The following is a 24,866-nucleotide window of genomic DNA, read 5'->3' on the forward strand; positions in this document are numbered from 1 at the left end:
TGGGTCCCCAGATCCTCAAACGGTTGCATCACCACCTGGTATGGCAACTGTTCGGCATCTGACCGTAAGGCACTACAGAGGGAAGTGTGAATGGCCCAGTACATCACTAGGGCCAAACTTCCTGCCACCCAGGACCTATATAATAAGCGGTGTCAGAGGAAAGCCCATAAAATTGTCAGAGACTCCAGTCACCCAAGTTATAGACTGTTCTCTCTGCTACCGCACGGCAAGTGGTACCGGAGCGCCAAGTCTAGGACCAAAAGGCTCCTCAACAGCTTCTACCCCCAAGCCATTAGACTGCTGAACAATTCATAAAATCACCACCAGACAATTTACCTTGACCCTCCCTTTTGTACACTGCTGCTACTCGCTGTTTGTTTTTTATCTATGCATAGTCACTTCGTCCTCATCTACATGTACAGATTACCTGAACAAGCCTGTACCCCCGCACACTGACTTGGTACCGGTGCACCCTGTATATAGCCTCGCTCTTGTTATTCTTATTGTGCTACTTTTAATTTTTAATTTTTATTTCAGCCTACTTGGTAAATATCTTCTTAACTCTTCTTGAACTGATCTGTTGGTTAAGGGCTTGTAAGTAAGCATTTCACTGCACATGTGACAAATAAAGTTTGATTTGATTTAAATCAGTCCCTCCAGGACTCCTTTTTTTCACCAACAGTCCACTCTATATTATGTGACGGCACTATGTGACGGCACTACTACCAATCAATGCACTATTTCAGCATAAAACAGTAAAATCATCGCAATGTTATCACATAAAACGGACCCATCTCCGCAATACAAACAGAGGGCTTGCAATTTCAACCAACCATCTCACATTTACAGTCAGCGCCTTTTCGCGATGAATTTGACAAAATCATTGCATATTGCCATGCAAAATGTCAGAATTGCCCAGTAACATCAAGCATTTTTGCTTGCAAATCTCACAAAAGATCCCTGCAAAATCCTGAAGGGACTGATATAAATATTTTAATGTTACTTGGCCCAGATAATAACAACACATTCATTGAATCAATGGCCCACAATGTAATTGGTTTCAAGAATGATTTAGACAGTTTTATCTCTATGGATTTAGACATGCATATATACAGAAATATACACCAAGTATTTTACACTATCACTAGCATTTTGAGACCGGTGCAGTGTATCCATGGCTCGATCCAAATCAACCCCCTGAAACAATGGCAGCCATTTTGTTTTCCTAAAACACTGAGCTGTCTGCCCTGTCAGTCAGCCTCTCTGTTCAGATTGGTGTGATGGCTCTGATGCTCTCCTTTCATTAGTCTGGGCCTGTCCGTCCGCCACACTAACACAAATCACATTGACATCCCAACTCGTCAGATACACACAGAGCAATTTAACTGATATTCATTAGAGAGATGACAAGAGCTGATGGGCCTCTCTGGAGGAGGAGAGGGGACTCATTTCTCCCTCTCTCTCTCCACCCGCCTGCACGACGCTGAGTGACTTTGTTTTGGGATCAGTGAGGCGTGGCATCGGCTATCCCTTTCCTCGGCTCGGGTATCCTCGAGACAAAGAAGAGACATCTCATCTCATCTGAATTACTTTCTACAATATAAAACCATCTAGAATCATTCTCCTCAATCTCCTGAAATGTCACTTTTCAAGGGCTAAGGCAGTTGCTTAGCCTACCTAACGGTCTGTATTAATGCTCATTCAAACAGAAGTCCAATAATTTAGGACTTTCTCCTCAAGCCTCTCATTAACCCCCATAGTGTCAATTATCTTATCTTCGCCCCAAAATCTTAGCCGTGTTCTCCAAGAAGTCAATACGATTCACTCACCCATCAATTCCTAAGGCATTAACAACAAACACTCAGATTCATATACCTTTAAGTCACAGAATACTGTATACATGTTCATGTCCTCAGTCGTATGTTCTGCACAACAGTGTTGTCTGCTGAACTATACTATAATCAATGACGTGTTACGCCCCATCTTTCAATGGTCAGTCTTTATTAGCTAGAGGCTTTACTCAGCTAGTCTGAAGTGACTGCTCACAAGGTCCCCATGCAACGTTATCACAACATATTCCAAAAGTCTGAGGCGGTAATGAGTTTGTGTGAGAAGACAGGTTCAGGACAGTGTGTGTTAATTAATGTGTTCCCGGATGAGAGGAACTGAAGCGAGAGGAGATTTAAAAGAGTAAATGGTGTGTTGCTTGAGCAGACTGTCCTCTGTGAGTGAGGAGAGAGAACAGGGGGTTAGTCTGGGCAACTGCATCACTCACCATAGTAACCAAGCCAACTCAAAGCCAGATCACTCAGTTTAGACCAATAAAGAAATATGTTGTAGCTTGTCAATGTAGCATTGTGTCAGAATTTAAAAAATATTTTTAAAATAATACAAAAGGCATTTGAGGAAGGCCCAAGAAAATGGTCAAACACTCCAGTCACCCAAGTCATAGACTGTTCTCTCTGCTACCGCACGGCAAGCAGTACCGGAGCACCAAGTCTTGGACCAAAAGGCTCCTTAACAGCTTCTACCCCCAGGCCATAACACTGCTGAACAATTTATCAAATGCCGCCCGGACTATTTACATTGACCCCCCTTGTTTTTACACTGCTGCTACTTGCGGTTTATTATCTACGCATAGTCACTTGACAAATTACCTCGACTAACCTGTACCCCCTCACATTGACTTGTGTTCCGGTACCCCCTGTATATAGCCTCCTTATGTCATTTTCTTGTTACTTTTGGATATTTTTGTAAGTAAGCGGTTCACGGTAAGGTCTACCTGTTGTATTCTGCGCATGTGACATTCTTTTGATACCATAATAACAAACTCTGCATTCATTTGGTAACAGTGTGTATATTCACTTTATTCATGGCCTCAAGGATGCAGTGTGACCTAGCAGTTAGTCTGTTGTAAATTACAGTACCTCATGAGACAGAATAGGAGTTTGTTTCATGTCCTAGCTGCTTAGGGATGCAACTGCTAAGTGTAAGTCTGGCTGTGAGGATCATCTGTATGTCTGCCATGACCATTAACCAGTGATGTCCCAGCTCCTGTGCCCCGAGCTGCCTCATGGTAATGACATTGACGCCTGGTTGTAATCAGCCCACTCAGCCTGCTGTTGCGCTCTCCTCCAGTGGCTTGTTTCAGGATCATCTGGTGGTTGACATGCAGCACACAGCACCTGGCAGACTCCTCAGTGCAACACACCCTGCTCTTAGCTCGCACATGCAGCTTGGTTGGCCTGCGCAGACAATACAGTCTACTACACAGATCTGAAGGCTCTGTCTGCAGTAACTAACAGTGTTGTTGTGGATGCAGAATCTAGTTTCTGTAGTGCGTTTTGGGACTGGGTAAGAGAATAAATTAAGGTGTTAAAAGCATTTGTGATATTTGAAGAAACAACAGTTGCGTGAAGCAATTTAAGTCAATTTAATAATAGAAGCAACAGGGCATGAACAACGTTCCATTTTATATATTTTGTTTTATCAAATAACATTTAGAAAACTATTGTGCAAAACATATTCATGTTAGTCTTCTTCAAAGGCTCTGCACCAGTGGATAGTCATAGTCCTCTTAAATGAGGAAATATAACAAGTATGCATAACAGCAAGTGGTAAGCCTATATACTGTATGTACATTTCTACATAGACCTGGATTTTGAGGTCCCCTGACTTGATGATAAGCAATGTGGCAGATTTGACAGATCTGCAACACAAACTGTATATAAAAATCATATAAAATGTGATGTAACAGACTACTTACTATGTTGTCAATTCATTTGGCAAATTCTCAGAAAGAGCAAATCCCACATTCTTGCCAGGTATCTTACAGTAAAAATGGACCAACTAAAAACTGACGCACCAAATTTGTTTTGAACTGTTAACTTGTCAATGCATACATGCAGTTCAACAAATGTATCGATACTTCACAAAATAAATACATTGTCATAAAACTGAAATTACTATACTTTCCAAAGGGAGAGCTTACCCAAAACGACTTAAATGTTTCCTAACCTTCAGCGAAGAAAACAAATCTTAAGTGTGTATCGTGGTCCTTCCTGGTCAATAGACAACTTACGGTAAAAGGTAAGGAAACATGTAACTTTGCAATTTGAGCAAACTATCCCTTTAAAAGCTGAATATTCATGACCTATATCTTCAACATATGAAATGAATGTGTTTTGAAATAGAGGAAAATACAGATAAGCAAAGGCCATGGAAGTAAATACCATGTGCTGACACTTAACAGTAGTTAATGGCATCATTGTGCATTTTTGTCACACACTTAATTTGTTTTCTTTTTTCCTTTGTAAATTCTCTTCTTTTTTTTACAGCGTATATTCCAGTATGTCCAATGCTGGCAGCACTCAAGTGTTTCTATAATGTAATGACAATTCTACTTCTAGTGTTTCTCTATCTCAGAGACATACAGCAGGTGGTCCTCCGGGGACATCCCGTGGCTCTTGCTGAGGTGGAGCTTGATGGCATGCTTACTGGCAAACTTACGGATACACAGCTGGCACCGGTACACAGTCCCACTGCCCTCCTCCAGTGACTGGGAGGAGGGTGGAGAAGAGAGGAGGAAGGGGTCCGGTTGGGGCAGTTTATCAGACCCACCCTTCAAGGAGTCCCTCAGGGTCTGTTTGGGGGAGAGCTTGGCCAGGTCCTTCAGTCTGAAGCCCAGGTGGGCCTCGAGGTGGCAAATGTAGGCAGTGGGGGTCCGGATCTGTGAAGCGCACTCGCTGCAGAAGAACACTGGGTGGCCCGAGTCCAGGTTCTTGAGGAACTTGGTTCGGCCAGTCCTCCTCAGCTGGTACTTGACATTGGCCAGCCAGTGGCTGATGGTAGTCATGGAAAGGCCAGTGAACCGGGACACGTGCATCCTCTCCTGGGGGCTCAGGTCAGACATGATGTACTTCCCCTCGGACGTCTGCCTGAGGCTGGAGGAGAACTGGGCCTGCAGGAGGATCAGGTGCTGGGGGTTCCAGTTGGACTGACGCCCCTTCCTCTTGTTGGCCATGGACCCCTCAGCATCCTCTGCGGTGGTGGAGCCCACCATGTCTGTGACCCGCTCCGTGATCCTGGTCCGTGAGGGAGGCATGGAGATGTGGTGTGCTGATTGTGTCAGGTTCCTCAACATGTCGGAGATGTCCGACAGGGCATTTTCATGGTGAGGGCTGCTGGATGTGAAGGGAGAGACCACGGTCATTTTAGCAGGGATCACCATTGAGGAAGGGGAGATGGAGGAGGCTGTTGAGGAGGGCGTCAGAGGAGCAGAGCCAATAGAGCCACCTCGATCACTCTTCCCTTTGGTCAGGTCCATGGGCTGGTCATCACTGGACTGACAGACACTACTATGAGCCACGGGCACTGGGTGTTTTTTGTTGTGCGTGGGGGGAGTGGCCACGGCGGCCCTCTCGGCCATACTCTGGCTCAGCCTGGACATCAGACTGAGAGGGTCCTGGCTGGGCAGGGTGGGCTTGGCTGCTTTCCCCAGGTGGATATTCATCACAGACTGAAGGGCACTTAAAGGGTTAACAAAGGGCTGCTCCAGAGGGTTGTGGCCTGTTATGAAGGCTGTGCTGCAGCTCAAAGCGGAGGCAGGCGATTGGACCATTTCTCTCATGCGCTCTCTCTCGGACGGTGAGACCTTGTCGCTATGGCTACCTCTGTCGCTGCTAGCCAGGGTCACTGACCTCCACTCTCGGGGTGAGTCTGCTCCAGTCGATTCCCACCCCTCACTGCTACAGGGTGAGAGGTTCACCTCTTTCTTGGGGGACACCTCGCTCTTTACCCTCCTCTCCACTTTGGCCACTTTCTCTGTCACCTTCTTCACCAGCTCCTCCATGGCCTGGAAGTTGTTGAGGTGGGGGAGGGCAGAGCTCTGACTATCGGGTGGGAAGATCGGGGACTGGGACATGCTGAGTGAGGAAAGCCCCCCCTCCCCTCCATTGAACAGGTACTTGACAGGGGAGCTCTTCTCAGGGCTACCCTGGGGCATATTCAGGGAGTTGGGGAACTGATAGGCAGCGTGGATACTGGGGTATCCCCCCCAGCTGGGGTTACCACTCTGGGCTTTGTTGATCGCTGATGTCACGGTGTTCTCCAGGGACTTGAGGATGTCGAAGCCACCTTTGGGGCTTTCTTTCAGGTCCTCCTCAGTCAGATAGTTATACTTGGTGGAGATGTCAAACTTCTCCTCCACCTCATCGTCCCCGTTCAACACCTGCTTGTCATGGCTAACCATGTCCTGGGTAAACTCTTCCTCCATCTCCTCTTTCTTAATGTCTTTGAGAGGAGGGGAGATAGCCGGGGGTGATACAGCAGAGGGTGGAGGAGGGGAGAATGTAGAAGGAGCTAATGGGATAGATTGAACCTGCTCCTCATTGGTGGGTGTGGCCTGTACAGGGCTGGGGGACGTGGCCTCTGGGACTGGCCTACCTCTCTTACTAGGGAGGTTGCCGTTGGTGACCCTGAGGAAGTGACCCGTCACCATCATGTGGGCGGTCAGCTCCTGCAGTGTATTGTGGGAACTCCCGCACTCCATGCACTTGAGGATCTGGGACTTGCGAGATTCGAACTGCCATGCATAGCTGGCACCGTTCTGGTGGCCAAAGCGGTTGTTGGGGGTGATGTAGGGGTTGGAAGCCTTGTTGGATGGGATGTTGTGGTCACTACCTACAAAGGCTTTGGGTTTGGGGGTCACCTCTCTTGAGCGTGGAGAGCCAGGGAGGTCCAGGCTCCCAGAGAGTGGGCCTCTCTTCCTTGAGATCATTTTGGCTGCCACAGGGGCCAAGGGTTCCTTCAGAGGCACTTTCTGGTAGTGTTTGGTCTTGATCATGTGAACGCTCAGGTCCTGCAGGGACTCGAAGGAGTGGCCACAGTACATGCATTTCAGCACCTTCGCGGCATCCTCCTTGCCCTCCATCTCCAGCAGGGAGCGCTTGCGAGGCTTGGACCAGCGCCCCCTGGCCCCATTGGCTCCCCTGTCGTGATTGTCATCGCGGTAGTGACCCGTATCATTCATGTGCACAGTGAGGTCCACCAGGGTGTCGTAAGCAGCACTGCAACCCTTGCAGCGAAATTTGCTGGCCCCGGTGAAGATGTTGCCGTACAGTCTGGGGTTCTGCCTGTGGAGCTGCACTGTGCTGAAGATACTGGGCTCTGAGGGAGGAGGGTTGTGGAGGCTCTGAGAAGCCTGCAGCTGCAGGGATTTAGCCACTGCGGACTGGTGCCAGTCATAACTACTGCTGCTGCAGCTACTGCTAGTGCTGCTAGTCCGTGGTGGCTTCTCCACAGGTGTCTGTGTCAGGGTTGAGTTAAAGTTCAGGGGTGACCAATAGGAGTTTGTCAGGAAGCTGGAGTAGATTGCCTTCATCTGTTCCAGGGTGTCCTGCGCCAAGGGAGTGTCCAGGCCCGAGGGGGTCCCTACCCTCACCCCTGCGCTGTTCAGAGGCTCTTTGGAAGGCCCCTCAGATTTGACTGAGGCGGTCTCAAAGTCTGACAGGGGGTCGCTGGCCTCGCTCACGTGTGATTCACTGTCCATCTCCTGAGCAGAGAGCTCAGCCCCAGCAATGGAGTCCTGGTCACCCAGTGGCTCTTTGGTGAGAAGGTCATTTTCTGAGCTCTCTACCTCCTCTGGAAAGTCCACATCCTCTTCTTCCACCTCCTCCTTCATCTCCTCTGGAGAGTAGGCTGGAGGGAAAACAGAAAATAGAGCGAGTTATATTAAGGCCAGTGAATACAGTGTTAGTAGAACTACTATAGAGAAAGTTTATCTTCTACAGGTGCCTGAGGTCTCGCAGGAATAAATGAGCCATCTGTGAGGGATCCGAGTTAAAGCCAAGTTGAGAAATGACAGTCATCCCATTTCACCTCATCAACCGTTAAGGTGTTATTTTCCTCCAAAGGCAAGCCAGTGTTTATATACTACCCCAGCCACATGTATAACTTACTGATGCTCATTTCACCTTTACTTTGTTTATGGTGGGGAAAAAAGTAATCTTGGCAAAAACATAATGTGCCATTTTATTTATCTCAGGGCACAACAGCTTGAAATGAAAGCTGAATCTGAAATTAATGAAGCCCAATCGCGCCGTGGCATTCTCCTCTGGGGTAATAAATGTGTTGGATCAACCTCCATCTGTCAGTTAATATGTGTGACGCCTCTTCATCTGCCTCTGTCTCCTTACATGCACATGCCATCCACATTAACAAGGAAGTTTCACTCATTACTAAAAAAGGGAAGCTGGATTTATGACGATAAGACTATATGGGTCCGCAATAAACCATTTAAAAAGCATTTATGAATTCTGTGTTCACTATTTGTTCATAATTATTCCCACATTAAGAAACTATTTACTAATCATTAGTAAAGCATTTTTGCAGTCCCTAAAGTGAGTGCCATTTATGGTTTATAAATGTTTTGAATGGCCACTAATTTCTCACAAAAAAATGGGCATGCCATTGGTAGACATTCCTGTCAACACAGGATGTTTAAGGAGATATATATATATATACACACACACACACACACACACACACGTGTGAATAAATATCTTACTAAATTTACAAATGTGGGAGTAATGATTATTAAATGGTGTGTACACGGTTTGTAAATGTTTGTAAATGTTTTATTATGGACCCTTAAAATAAAGTGTTACTGACTAGGTAAATGTTAGAATGACATTTTTCAATGTCATCTAGATTGAAGCCAGTCACAACAGATTATCAAGAGTGAAGTGGATTATGAGTATTGCAGACAGGGCAGGAATGGTTTTTGTAGCAGTCTCCCTGTATGTCGCCAACAGGTGCTGGTATTAGACAAACACAGTATCAGGACATCAGAGACATTTCCTCAGAGAGAAAGCGCGGGAGGGAGAAAGACAGAGCGAAGAAGAGTGTGAGGTTGAGGAGGAGACAGCGGCAACACATAAGGGACAGGTCACTTTGCATGTGTGTGCCTTCAGCTCACCTTAGACAGGTGACTTGTTAGTGTGTGTGATGGGTGCCTGGCCCTGACAGATCACAGGGAACACAGACCCCTCCCGCAGTGCCCCCCTCCCGTCCTCAGAGATAGACGGTCCCCTGTAGTGACAGACTGTCCCCCACACACCGTCACTCTGACACAGCTAAGTGGCACAAATGTCTCAGTGAAGGCCGTGTCACCAGCCTCCTCCCTGTGCCCCTTCCCTTTCTGTCCACTTCATTCTGGACTCAACTCCCCCACCCCAAAAAAACTACATCTCCAAAACAATGAGCAAAGATACTTGGAACATCTTGTATACTTATGACAGATATAGATGCAGATGGGCATACTGACTCGGCACACACTGATCCACCATCCCAAACACCAAACCATCCAACCAACCACCAGCACACCCATCCATCCATCCATCCAACCGCCCATCCATCCAACCAACCAACCGCCCATCCATCCATCCATCCATCCAACCAACCAACAGCCCATCCATCCATCCATCCAACCAACCACCCAACAGCCCACCCATCCAACCAACCACCCAACAGCCCATCCCACCCATCCAACCAACCCACAGCCCACCCATCCAACCAACCCACAGCCCATCCATCCAACCGCCCGCCCGCACGCCCGCCCATCCATCCAACCCACCAGCCCAACCAACCAACAGCCCAACCAACCAACCGCCCATCCATCCATCCATCCATCCAACCAACCGCCCACCCATCCAACCAACAGCCCACCCATCCAACCAACCGACAGCCCACCCATCCAACCAACCACCCAACAGCCCATCCAACCAACCACCCAACAGCCCATCCAACCAACCACCCAACAGCCCATCCAACCAACCACCCACCCAACCACCCACCCAACCGCCCACCCATCCAACCACCCAACAGCCCATCCATCCAACAGCTCATCCAATCACCCAACAGCCCATCCAACCACCCAACAGCCCATCCAGCCACCCACCCAACCACCCACCCATCCAACTGCCCAATCAACCAACTGCCCATCCCACCACCCACCCACCCATCCAACCGCCCATCCCACCACCCACCCACCCAACCACCCACCCATCCATCCAACCGCCCAATCAACCGCCCACCCATCCATCCAACCAACCAACAGCCCACCCATCCAACCAACCAACCGCCCACCCATCTAATCAACCAACCAACCGCCCACCCATCCATCCAACCAACAGCCTAACAGCCCATCCATCCATCCAACCAACAGCCTAACAGCCCATCCATCCATCCAACCAACAGCCTAACAGCCCATCCATCCATCCAACCAACAGCCTAACAGCCCATCCATCCATCCAACCAACAGCCTAACAGCCCATCCATCCATCCAACCAACAGCCTAACAGCCCATCCATCCATCCAACCAACAGCCTAACAGCCCATCCATCCAACCAACAGCCTAACAGCCCATTCATCCAACCGCCTAACAGCCCATCCATCCAACCGCCTAACAGCCCATCCAACCAACAGCCTAACAGCCCATTCATCCAACCGCCTAACAGCCCATCCATCCAACCAACAGCCTAACAGCCCATCCATCCAACCAACAGCCTAACAGCCCATCCATCCATCCAACCAATAGCCTAACAGCCCATCCATCCAACCAACAGCCTAACAGCCCATCCATCCAACCAACAGCCTAACAGCCCATTCATCCAACCAACAGCCTAACAGCCCATTCATCCAACCGCCTAACAGCCCATCCATCCAACCAACAGCCCAACCATCAGCCCAACCATCCAACCAACAGCCCATCCATATTGCAGACAGGGCAGGAATGGTTTTTGTAGCAGTCTCCCTGTATGTCCCAGGTGCTGGTATTAGACAAACACAGTATCAGGACATCAGAGACATTTCCTCAGAGAGAAAGCGCGGGAGGGAGAAAGACAGAGCGAAGAAGAGTGTGAGGCTGAGGAGGAGACAGCGGCAACACATAAGGGACAGGTCACTTTGCATGTGTGTGCCTTCAGCTCACCTTAGACAGGTGACTTGTTAGTGTGTGTGATATGGGTGCCTGGCCCTGACAAATCACAGGGGACACAGACACCGACCCCTCCCTCAGTCCTCATCCATCCAACCAACCACCAGCCCATCTATCCATCCAACCACCAGCCCACCCACACAACAGCCCATCCACACAACAGCCCATCCAACCCACCCATCCATTCAACCAACAGACCAACCAACCAGCCCATCCAATCCAGTCCATCCATCCAACCAACCCACCCACACAACAGCCCAGCCAACCAACCAACAGCAAATCCAACCCACCCATGCATCCATCCATCCACACACCAGCCCAGCCAACCAACCAATCAACAGCCAATCCAACCCACCCATACACCAGCCCACCCGACCAACCAACCAACCACCCCCCACCCAGCAAATCCATCCATCCAACCAACCACCATCCCACCCACCCATCCAACCAACCACCAGCCCACCCATCCAACCAACCACCAGCCCACCCATACTATCCACTTCGAATCCCACATCCCCTACACACAAAAACATCCAGTCTAAACAAAAAAAGTAATTGCTGGAATAACTCCCATTTCCAGTGCTAACAGCCAATCTCAGGGCAGGAAGCGGGTGGTGCTGGTCTGATGTGGGCCCTGGGGGTGGTGAGTGTCAGCAGGCAGGCAGCCCCACAGAGGGCCAGTCTAATGGGGACCTGACAGGTGTGGCCTAGTCTCCCATCCTGCCCGTAGATTTGGTTTGTCACTGGGTATCCATTAACTGCCAGTCTCTGCTGATCGCCTGCGACAGCTCTGATCAAAAGATGTCACCGGGCGATGTGCGCCTGGCAGGGCCTGGCACAGCGCTCGTAAAGAGAGCCAAACAGGCTGTAAATAAGATGACATGATCACTTCCCTGGCCTCCCATGTCCTGGACACAATTATGATAATGTGAAAGGAGGAGGTAAATCGCTCACCGCTCGGCAGGCAAACCGGCAGGGAAGATATCTTGGTCGTTTTTTCCCTCTCCTCTTCCGGATGGTGTTTGTGCGAGTGTCTCATTTGAAGGAGGAAATACAGTCAGGATGAGGTAGCTATGTTAATGTATACAGAGCATCTGGACACAGATGTCAGGTTTAATCACTGAGGTTATGACTCTGGCATTAGCAGGCAGGTTGAACGAGTCCTTAAGTCGCTCTTATAGTCTTGACCTATCATGAACATGTCTCACGCATTTCTTCAAATCTCTGTTCTATCTTTATATGACCACTTTTGGTGAAAGTGAACCAGTCATCTAGCCATTCTTTCTTACTGTTGCATAAAAATATCCCAATTTCAAGGTCCTTAATTTTTTTTACAAATGTTTTTTTAAATACAGACACATACAACCTACTGTAGGTTACTGTTCATAAGTGTGAAGTCAAGACAGCCAAAGAAAGCAAGACTAAAAAGGTGGCCCAAAGGGCCTCACAAAAACAAAACAGAAATGGCCGACCAGCAGCCAACGGTCCCAGGCAATTTAAAATGCCAAACAGCCATTACATCTGAGCACTATCTGTTAATTTGATCCCCAATGACTGATCATCCATCACTGTGGGTGACAACCACCATCCAATTATTCTCCCTGGCTTGACTGACAACAGAGGTGATTTATCACACTAATAAAGTATGATGGGTTTTGTGGGTTCATTCTGAGAAACAGAATGGATTATTAAGAAATAAGAATACATCTGGATGGATAATTAAGATGGCTACACTCATGGGTTCTTAAAAAGGTTATTTGTGGTGGGGTAGGGTTCTACATGGAAGCTTTGTCATCTGAGGAACCCTTTATGGTTCTAGCTAACACCTGTTTTTTCTAAAGTATCTGGGTGGTGTATTTGCTAATAGTGGTTGTGTGGGCTTCATCATGATTAAAATCTGCCAAACGCTGCACTTTGGACTTAGTGTGGGAGAGAGTTTCACATCTCAGTCACGCTTCACACAGAAATAGCAAGACCAGAACACAGAAATAGCAAGACCAGCAGACACACACACACACACAAATCTTTCACATGTAGAGAAACACATCCTGCACGAACACAAACTCAACCCTACAAATATAGTCTGTGGTCGGTTGCAACACACACATACAGGCGATGAGAAAAGACAGTGACATCTTTGGCGTGCTCACGGCATTCCTGTGGAGTATCAATTTCATAAACATTAGGGCCGCAGACGCGGAAGGATAGATCATTTGATAGAAAGCTGCAGAGACATGGGGTAAAAAGCTACAACAACAGTAATAGAACCAAAACCAGGCCCTCTCTGACGGTAGATGGTATAATCAAAGCAGAGCATGTCTCAAAGTAAGAGGCACACACCCTAGTTCATCATCAGTATTCATATAGTCACAGTCTGGAAGGGAAAGCTTGTCGAGAGAAGGAAGCAAGACACGATTTAGTCTACAACCAGATTTTTATTGATGTTGAAAGAAAACAAAACATGCAATCTGAAGTTATCAATTTATAAGAATGGTAAGGGTGTTGGGGGAATCTCTGTTGCCCCTCAGTCCCCTGCTCCCTCCACAACTAACCTCCTCAGTCATCCTACACAGCTGGGGAAACAGTAGAGCTAGGAGCCAAATCACACACACAAAACCGGGGTAAACAGGATGTGTAATCAAGACACTACTACCCAAGTCTGCACTACAACCACTTCATGACATACTGTAACAGCTTACAGCTAGCTACAGGAGCTGAGCAGAGATCAGCTGAAATGTGGGAGAGGGGGGAGAAGAGGAGTATTATATTCATTGGTGGTCCAACCACCGCCTAGCCTAGAGCTGCAGACGTAGATCATCATCTAGCATCACTAAACGCTCTCATTCTGCAACTGTACCACATAACAACAACAGCTCTACAGCAAGGAGGCTAGGGTTGTCCGGTTAGAATTGGCTAATGCTAGCTCGAGTTAGGAGTGGCTATTTAAACAAATCCAAACTGTAGATTAATCTATTCTGCACCATATACTGCTTTCAGGGTAACTGGAAAAATAGGTAGGTGTGAAAAAAAAAGGGTTATTTAAAAAGGAAAAATCTTTTGAGGATCCTGAGGTGGTAAGGAACAACAGTCTACGGTAGAGTTATGATCATAGCTAGATCACAGGGAGGGTACCGAGAGCGCAGAGAGTTAAACGGGGCCTCACTACACAGCGGAGTAGTTTCTTATTCCTGATGTTTTCTTTAACTGGGACCTCTTGCCCTTAAAGCAACACAGCCCCTCGGCGGGGGGGGGGGGCTTACCGACAGGAAGATGCCTTAAAACACTTAGAACCTCCAGGCAGGAAACCACTTCTGCCTCAATCACACAACCGCAAGTCACTGACTTCCACTAGCTCGTTTCCCAGCAGTCAACTGAGTAGAGGCTTTAGAAGAAGGGAATCATTTCATACAACAGTCTTGTTTGGTTGTTAAACTGTCCCGAGATTAGTGGGTAAAGGAGGAGAGTATTATACTCATTGAAATGTCTTTATTCCATTAGCATTTGTCATGCTAGGCTAACCACTCCTTGCTCTAGCAGTGGTGCTCCCTTCGTGGTCTCTGTTGCTAGGAAGGAGGAAGCAGGATGAGGTGAAATGACACTCACTGTCAGAACAAATAGGCTACAGGTGTCATAAGTCACACCCTCAAGAAAAAGATTTACTATATGTAGGAATGGGAATTGCCAGAGACCGCATGATACGGTACTATCACGATATGTATACTATCACGATATGTATTGCGATTCCCATGATTCTATATGTATTGCGATTCAATACTGCAATCTTATTGTGATCGGATGTTCCAAACATATTGCTCATTATATGGCTGCTGCAAAGAGACAAGAGAGAGCATGAGAAAATTAGTTTTGATCAGTCAGAACTAAAAGTACTGAAAACAGCTTGGCTCACCATTTAAAAAGAAGATGGAGAAAACAATTCCTGTGTTTTTCATCCTATAGTTTTGTCACATGTACAGCAGACTAGCGCTAGCTACCACTACCTAGCAATTATTATTGTCATTTTACAAATCGATACTTGGGAGTCAAAGTATCTATATAATATGGTCCAAAATAATTTGCCGATATCTAACTATAGATTTTTTTCCCCCATCACTACTAATATGTGCCTGCGCCTGGTCGCTCAGATAGAGATGCTCACGACAGTCTATTGTAACTGTACATCTCTGTTCCTATTTTTTAGCCCCTAATGAACGAGGTAATACACATTGTCCGCTGATTGTAGTGCAGGATGTGTACTCTGGGAGATACGAAAAATCAGAGATATCCCTCTCGCTCCAGGCAAGCCTTAGGGCTGTACCATGTCAAAGCAGGGGAAGAGAGAGAGAGGCTGAGCAGGCATATATATTAAACTGTACTGTGCTCCCAGAAAGCTGCATTGTTGTTTAATGACTGTACCTCCAACAGGCAGCTGTATATACAGACCTTTAGGACCTGAGCTGTATTGGTTTCAAACGGGTACAGTTAAAACATTACAATCTTCCACACACAAAAAGATTGGAAGGGAGAGAGAGACCGTTTCAGATGTTATATTCTCGGCCTATCAAAGTGTTTAGAACTTGACCCAGGCACAATAACTGATGGATAAATGGAAATAAACAAATGAACACTACATAAACAGCTTACACAGGTTCAGAATCAAGTGGCAATGGGTTCACAAGTTCAAACATCAGAGTGGAAGAATTCTACGTTACGGGAAAGCTGTGCTCTCAGATCTACCCCAAACCTATCAGCCAAGACCACGCACTATAACATAGGGTCACATATTATCCAGTAATTGTAGAGTTTTCTACCCATATCACCCAGTTATTCCTTTCAGCTCTACATCAATCATATATCCTTCAAGATCTACCATGTATGATAGGATGATATATTATCCACTCCAGTACACTTGTCTTACAGTTGCTCTACCCACATAACCCCTACCTCCTTGTATCTGTTCTCATCTCGCTTGTCCACCCCACTATAGCCAGCTCCATAGGTCATTTGTTAACTGCTCTGTAGATGAATGTTCTGATGGGGTGACTCCAGCACAGGTCACTTGTCTCTGACTTAGCCTGAACCTAAGCCTCTGCCAGGACATAGGGCCAACTTCGCTCCCAACAAACAGCTGTTGCGATGATCGCCTAGCAACGAGGTGGTGATGGACGACCCTAAGATGGATGCCCACCATAAATCACACATCACCAGTGTGTGTGTGTGTGTGGGGGGGGGAGAAACTAAAGACAGACGGACAAAAACAAAATAACCTTTTCTCTCTTTGTGGAAGAGAATGGAAGCGGTAGTGGTGCTGGCCTTGCCTTGACCTCTAACGGAGCTCTTATTGGTGATAGTGGTGTAACTGCACGGAGCACGATGGGTCAGACGCTTGACGACCTCCTCAGGAAAGAGTCAAAAAGGGTTTGCAGTCAAAAATGCATTGTATTTCTAATCTACGCTACACTATCAACTGACTGATTATACATTAAAACGAACCATCACTTTTTTTACCGTCTAGGAAGAAAAAGCCAATTTCACTCACAAAATGGTTTGCAAGCACATTGTTAGCTTTGCAAGCACATTGTTCGTTTAAAAGACTGGGATCTACTCTTTCAAAAGGGAAGAACCCTCCCGGCAAAGGAAAGAAACCTGGGTAGTGTAGTTGAAGGATAAACATCATATCATCCACTATAGCTGGGCCATCTGATTCGGCCCAACTGCTGTGGCACGGGTGTCTAGTTACACTCAGGCAGAGAGCATGGTCATCCATCACACAGTGAGTGTCTGTCTAAGGCTTTCCACCCTGCCTCTGCTCGTCCTGCTCTCCAGTTACAGCCCTACACGGCCAGCCTAAATAATATTCTCCATGATAAATGGCACTATAAGCCTGGGATCCATCATTAATCTGCCTTTTAAAGAAGCATCCCCGGTTAGGACCACAGGAGAGCAGAGCAGCTTGGGTTCATTTTGAGGCCAGCCTAGCATGAGTGATACCCGTCAGCCTGCTCATCAGAGAGTTAGGCTACAGATACACCCTCTCTCACGCACAGCCACAGATACACACACACATACTCCCATTACACACAGCACACAAGGTGTAATTACACACAGATATCACACATATCCAAGAACCAGATATTGTTCAGATTTGTACAAACATCCAGAGATCGTCATGGAAAAACATTGTCACTCATCAAAACATAACTCATGTAACTCAATCCTCTGTCATCCAAAAACACCTCTTTGTCCTCCTCCCCCATCCCCTCTAGGTGCTTTGTACTGTCCCAAACTGTTGTGCAAAACTTTTAAAAGTGCTCTCTTCTGTCTCTTTCCTTCTTGCTCCTCCCTTTCTCACTACTCACCCTTCCCCTCTTTCTCCAGTCCTTCTTTCTTTTTGTTTCTCTCAGTCCTCTCTGTCTATTTCTCTCCTCTTTCATTATCTCCCTCACCCCCTCCCTGTGTGTCTGCTAAAGCCAGTATGATAAATGACACACGTCAGTTTGTCAGGAGCAAAGGGTGGGCCAGTGATAAATGACTCTGTTGAAAAGGAAAATCGGCTTTTTGGCATGGCCGGGCTATTCTCCTCCTGGATTCGGTTTCAGGACCCCTGAAGACCAGAGCGGGCTCAGTTTCCTGAAAAGAGCACACATCCCACTAGGCTCTGACGCGTTACCCCCGGGGGGGGGGAGGGTTTGAGTGAGCGAACCCGCTCCTATTGTCACTATAGCACAGCTGCATCTATAACAACAACAAACGGTGGGACGTTTTTTTATAAAGTACCTACGTAGGCCTACTCCAGTCCAGACAGAGGTCTCTGACATACATATGAGGATGGCGAAAGTTGTTTATTTCTGTGACAAGGTTGGCTTTTCTTTTCTGGAGCCCGGCCCTATGGTCTGACATATGTCAAGTGGGGTTTAAAAGGGAGAGGAGCCCGTTCCACCTCTCCTCCCTCTTTCACTGGCAGTTCAGGGTGGCATTGTTATCATTACACTGGGTGGATTTATGGAGTCAGGCCCTATGGCAAAAACAAAAAGGCATCTGTCAATACCAGTGGGAAGCACTCTGTCACCCACCCCTCCACGGCCTGGCAGACAGGCGTGTAGCACTCATTAGGTATGCACTTATCAGACACATACATCACAGACGTGACTCAACCTCGCCGGAATCTAACCACAGTAACGTTCATTAGCAATGGGCTGAGTGGTGTAACAAACAAGACTTCCTCAAGACTCGGACCTGCACCGTCTAGCCCTATCTATTGTTTAGTGGAACAATTACGAGCCCATGTTCTCCCCTCACTCCCGTAATGACATATACAGAACACACACATACAAACAACACCCAGTCACCCAAAGAGAAAAACAATGTTTTGTTTTGGTGTGATTTCCAATCTCGACACTATATAAATGTGTCTGTCTACAATAGCTGTTGGTCTCTAATCCATATGTCTCGAAGCAAGTTTGTAAGTGAGTGCATGAGTTTTCAATTTCAATGTATATTTTAGTAATTTGTGTAATGTGCGCTAATGATAATCTACAGTATCTGAGCACATTTCTGCCGAAGAGATTCTGCAATGACGACAATGGTTGAGTGACGATGAGGATGGGGTGAGGAGGAGGCATGAGGGGGGGGGAGGCATGAGGGGGGGAGCGAGAGAAGAGGGATAGAGGGCGAAAAGGGTTCAGAGAAACCATGGCCTATGACTAGAAGTCGACCGATTATGATTTTTCAACGCCAATACCGATAATTGGAGGACCAAAAAAAGCCAATACCGATTAATTTTATTTGTAATAATGACAATTACAACAATAATGAATGAACACTTATTTTAACTTAATATAATACATCAATAAAAATCAATTTAGCCTCAAATAAATAATGAAACATGTTCAATTTAGTTTAAATAATGCAAAAACAAAGTGTTGGAGAAGTAAAAGTGCAATATGTGCCATGTAAAAAAGCTAACGTTTGAGTTCCTTGCTCAGAACATGAGAACATATGAAAGTTGGTGGTTACTTTTAACATGAGAATTCAATATTCCAAGGTAAGAGGTTTTAGGTTGTAGTTAATATAGTATTTTTATAGGACTATTTCTCTCTATACCATTTGTATTTCATATACCTTTGACTATTGGATGTTATTATAGGCACTATAGTATTGCCAGTGTAACAATATGGCTTCCGTCCCTCTCCTTGCCCCTACCTGGGCTCGAACCAGGAACACCGACAACAGCCACACTCGAAGCAACGTTACCCATCGCACCACAAAAGCCGCGGCCCTTGCAGAGCAAGGGGAATAACTACTCCAAGTCTCAGAGCGAGTGACGTTTGAAACGCTATTAGCGCGCACCCCACTAACTAGCTAGCCATTTCACATCGGTTACACTAGCCATTAGGCTGATAGGCTTGAAGTCATAAACAGCGCTGTGCTTGCAAAGAGCTGCTGGCAAAACGCACGAAAGTGCTGTTTGAATGAATGCTTACGAGCCTGCTGCTGCCTACCATCGCTCAGTCAGACTGCTCTATCAAATCATAGACTTAATTATAAACACAACACACAGAAATACGAGCCTTTGGTCATTAATATGGTCGAATCCGGAAACTATCATTTCGAAAACAAAATGTTTATTATTTCAGTGAAATACGGAACCGATCTGTATTTTTTCTAACGGGTGGTATCCCTAAGTCTAAATATTCTTGTTATATTGCACAACCGTCAATGTTATGTCATAATTATGTAAAATTCTGGCAAATTAGTTCGCAACGAGCCAGGCTGCCCAAACTGTTGCATATACCCTGACTCTGCGTGCAATGAACGCAAGAGAAGTGACACAATTTCAGCTGGTTAATATTGCCTACTAACCTGGATTTCTTTTAGCTAAATATGCACGTTTAAAAATATATACTTCTGTGTATTGATTTTAAAGGCATTGGTGTTTATGGTTAGGTACACATTGGCGCAACGATACGCACTGCAATGATACGCACCGCATCGATTATATGCAACGCAGGACACGCTAGATAAACGAGTAATATCATCAACCATGTGTAGTTATAACTAATAATTATGATTGTTTTTATAAGATAAGTTTAATGCTAGCTAGCAACTTACCCTGGCTTCTACTGCATTCTCGTAACAGGCAGGCTCCTCGTGGAGTGCAATGAGAGGCAGGTGGTTAGAGCGTTGGACTAGTTAACTGTAAGGTTGCAAGATTTGATCCCCCGAGCTGACAAGGTGAAAATCTGTCATTCTGCCCCTGAACAGGGCAGTTAACCCACCGTTCCTAGGCCGTCATTGGAAATAAGAATGTGATCTTAACTGACTTGCATAGTTAATAGAAGGAAAAAATGATCATATATATATATATATATATATATGCGCCCAAAAATACCGATTTCTGATTGTTATGAAAACTTGAAATTGGCCCTAATTAAATCGGCCATTCCGATTAATCGGTCGACCTCTACCTATGACTGACCCTCCTCACTGCAGACTTTATGGCTGCCATTCCTTTCATTACCCCTGCCATCCAAACTGCACACACGATTGATTGCTGCCACTCTGACCCTGCAGAAACAGGAGACCTCTAGCCATAGAGCCCAGTCTAAACCAAAACCCCACCTCCTGTCGCTAGCTCTGCTCACACACACACACACGACTGGAGCACAGGCTGGATTTGAGCAATGGCCTGGATTTCACTACGCTGGCCTGAGTATGAGACTCGATACCTGGCTGGGACAGAGTAACTCTCACATCCATAGAAACACCCACACACACCAAATATAGCCACTAACTGTGAGGAGGCTAACCTAGGGGCCATCCTGTTAGGCTCCAGTCACTACACAGAGTACACTCACTACAATACTTTAAAAGCAAAAAGCATAGCCCCTGGGCCTATAGTCTAAGCCAATCACAAGCCATTTGAATGCATCCCGTGTTTCCTCCCTAGCTGTTTGAGTTTCGCCTGTTAGGCTGTCTTCAGAGCACTCAACCTGACCCATGCAGGTACACTGGACCATTTGTCACCTGCAGTAGAAAATTGAGTTACAGCACGACCAAATGTGAGTGCTGCTCCGGGAACCGAGGCACTGTGTAATATCAACTTGATTACATCAAAGTGGTGTCAATCGTAGTTGTTTGGGGCCGGGCACACCAAGGCATGTCATCTCCAATCATTAAGCCCGTCAAGACTCCATCAGTCCTTCCAACTAATTAGGTTAACTCTAATTAAGCTAGCGAAATAACTTAGCTTTTTCTACCAGCCAAGAACAAGGCAGAGAGAAAAGTGGGGCCGAGAAAGGAGTGGGGTAGAGAGAGAGAGAGAGAGAGAGAGGTTTTCATGGAAGTCTCAAGGTTGCTTTGGGCTGGCTCTCTCCCGAAGTCCCTAATCAAGACCCACCATCGGTCATCCCTTTCTCTCTCCATCCCCATTTTCTGTGCTGCAATCAATTCATCATCACCCTTTGTGTGCAACTGAACAGTTGACAACTTTATAACTTGCAGCTGCAAGGGACCCACTGACTAAGAGATTAAAAAACCCCAAAGAGAATCAATGGATGAATGAATGAACAAAGAAATAAAATAAAGTTTCCTAACATTTCCACAACTAACACAGAATGGGTCTATATTACAACGTGCCATGATCCTGCGTCAGAGACAACAAAACAAGCAGATAGGAAAGAAAAAGAGGAGAAACAAGATATTCCACTGATCTCAAATCAGAAAGCTTTCAGTCACTCTTTATGTGCTCCCCCCAACCTCTCTCTCTCTGGGAGAGATTGAGGGTGTACATTAGGCAGGGGCATTCTGATGAAATAAAAGCCCGGGCCAGCGTATGGCTAAACAGAATGGGAGCACTCACTCAGCCTGTCTCTGATTGACCATTAAAGCCATTGATGAATGGGGCTGTCAGAGGAGAGAATTAAATCAAACATGAAACAAAGCCGTCCTGACGGCCAGTCTGACAGAGCAAACCATTCCTCCCTTCCATTACATAGCGTACGTCTCCTTTTACAACCCCCCCCCCCCCCGTGTGTGTGTGTGTGTGTGTGTGTGTGTGTGTGTGTGTGTGTTATACAGCCAGTGATGTCTGACTGTGAAACCACTTTACCCCTTTGCTTTTTCGTGAGTCACTTGACCATTGCAGAGGAGAGGGAGGAAAAAGTACACAATGCTTTCAAAGTGGTTTTAATGTGACGTCAAGGGGCTGCATCACATGGTGGACTGAATTCCTGATGTAGATCGGGAAGGAACAGATCAAAGCCGGATGACAGCCAATCAATCAACCGTCAAATCAGACATGGCAACTGTCGATTATAGCTTCTTCCAGTCCACATAATCCCTTTGTCTGTACCCAATTGTTTATTTTATCCAAAAAAAAGAGAGGTCATTCTTCCACCTCCCAATTCCAAAGTTAGCCGCTTGGCTCAAATGTTCACAAAGACCCTACTACAGAGACAGTAGGCTCTGGCACCGCCTTGGGCATTCCGTTATAGCAGACTGAGCAGTTTCCCATATTCTAATTCCTCCACCATGGTAAGTTAACGTTTACCGGGAAAGTCAGCTATCCATGGGAAAAATGGGAAGAGGAAAGTTGACTGTAGCTATCGGATATCAGTGCTACTGAGAAAAATAGTATGGCTACTTTGTACATTGGGGAAACAAATGGCAACATTCGAGGGATAGTTACAGTAGCGTGCTACTCCTGGGATAGTAGGCTCGCATTAGTGTTACAAATCAGGTTAGCCTATACATCGAGTGAAAGCGCTAGCAATCCTATGGAAAAAAATACTGGAAACGGAAATCCAGAGGTTTGAGAACAAATCTTTCAGCTGCTATAACTACATATAAAACCATTCCCGTCGTAGTAGCCTACGTACCTGCAGCGCGCTTGGGCGCTTCTTGCTTCCTCCGCGGCATGTTTGGTTTCCCAAAGAATAGTTATCTTTGGCCTCACAGAATCAGAGCTACTCCACTACACAACGATTACGCCTTCATACACGAAACAGTGAGTGTTATCCGTAAAAAAAAAGCTAAGAGCATTGTTTTTCCAAATAGCACAGAAAAACGAAGCAAGTCGGGAAAAAACTGCGATTATCTGTCTTTCGTCCCCCTATGCGCGACCACAGGTAATGATCAACAGCGTTAAACGCGATCACCTCGGATCCTCTCTTGTCGAGGCAACAGGCAAACTTCAGCGAAAGCGAGACGATAGCGTCATTCAAAGCATGAGACTGGGCAAACCCACTTTACACCTCGAGAGGGGAGGGACATTATAACACGAGCCTGTCTGTCTTATTTTCTTTACTGTCAATAATGTGTGGGCTAACGTTACGTATGTTTACAGTGGGAACACGACTAGTAATTAGAACAGTTTACGTTTTGATAGGGACATAATTTTAGTTTCGTCTACATTAGGCCTATACCTTCATGATCACTAATCTGGACGGTTCTGATTTAGAATATGTGGACAACTATAAATACCTAGGTGTCTGGTTAGACTGTAAACTCTCCTTCCAGACCAACATTAAGCATCTCTAATCCACAATTAAATCTAGAATTGGCTTCCTATTTCGCAACAAAGCATCCTTAACTCATGCTGCCAAACATACCCTAGTATAACTGACTATTCTTGACTTCGGGGATGTCATTTACAAAATAGTCTCCAACACTCTAGCAAATGGGATGTAGTTCATCGCAGTGCCATCCGTTTTGTCACCAAAGCCCCATATACTACCCACCACAGCGACCTGTATGCTCTCGTTAGCTGGCCCTAGCTTCAAATTCATAGCCAGACACACTGGCTCCAGGTCATCTATAAGTCTTTGCTAGGTAAAGCCCCGCCTTATCTCAGCTCACTGGTCACCATAGCAGCACCTACCCGTAACACGTGCTCCAGCAGGTATATTTTACTGGTCATCCCCAAAGCCAATTCCTACCTTTGGCCGCCTTTCCTTCCAGTTCTCTGCTGCTAGTGACTGGAACGAAATGCAAAAATCACTGAAGCTGGAGACTTATATCTCCCTCACTAACTTTAAGCATCAGCTGTCAGAGCAGCTTACTTTTTATTTTATTACCTTTATTTTACTAGGCAAGTCAGTTAAGAACAAATTCTTATTTTCAATGACGGCCTAGGAACAGTGGGTTAACTGCCTGTTCAGGGGCAGAACAACAGATTTTGTACCTTGTCAGCTCGGGGATTTGAACTTGCAACCTTTCGGTACACTGCTACACTGCCGCCCCGATCTTACTGATCTTTGAACCTGTACATAACCTATCTGTAAATAGCCCACCCAACTACCTCATCCCCGTAATGTTTTTTTTCTTCTTTCCTTTGCACCCCACTATCTCTACTTGCACATTCATCTTCTGCACATCTATCACTCCAGTGTTGTATTTCTTTCACCACTATGGCCTATTTATTGCCTTAACTCCCTAATCTTACTACATTTGCACACATTGTATATAGACTTTTCTATTGTGTTATTGACTGTACGTTTGTTTATCCTATGTGTAACGCTATGTTGTTTGTGTCGCACTGCTTTGCTTTATCTTGGCCAGGTCGCAGTTGTAAATGAGAACTTGTTCTCAACTGGCCTACCTGGTAAAATAAAGGTAAAATAAAAAATTCAATACAAATTAAAGTTTACAATGTTCTTTACACTTGACCATAACTCTCAGTTCCATTACACATAAATCATTGGATGAAGTTTTGTGAAGAGCCGCGACGGTAGCCTAACACACATTGCTTGCTGTATGGTTTTGGAAGTATAAGGACCTTATCTTTCATGTCAGCGAGATAATACAAAAATATATATATTTTAAATTGATACACCTTTTATAGGGTTAGGGTTCCCTCATTGCCACATATTTT

At 46.0% G+C, this 24,866-nt stretch overlaps 1 protein-coding gene across 1 annotated transcript; it reads right to left on the bottom strand.

Moving 5' to 3' along the window:
• Positions 1-3,414: 3,414 nt before the first annotated feature.
• Positions 3,415-23,182, bottom strand: LOC135509173 (teashirt homolog 3-like). The gene is made up of 2 exons (XM_064929605.1): positions 22,873-23,182; positions 3,415-7,698 (listed from the first exon to the last, which is right to left on the bottom strand). The coding sequence occupies exons 1-2, from the start codon at positions 22,910-22,912 to the stop codon at positions 4,406-4,408; spliced, it is 3,333 nt and encodes a 1,110-aa protein (XP_064785677.1). The 5' UTR covers positions 22,913-23,182; the 3' UTR covers positions 3,415-4,405.
• Between the last annotated feature and the right edge of the window lie 1,684 nt (positions 23,183-24,866).

This window comes from Oncorhynchus masou, chromosome 22, assembly GCF_036934945.1.
Source record: "Oncorhynchus masou masou isolate Uvic2021 chromosome 22, UVic_Omas_1.1, whole genome shotgun sequence".
Classification (NCBI taxonomy): Eukaryota; Metazoa; Chordata; class Actinopteri; order Salmoniformes; family Salmonidae; genus Oncorhynchus; species Oncorhynchus masou.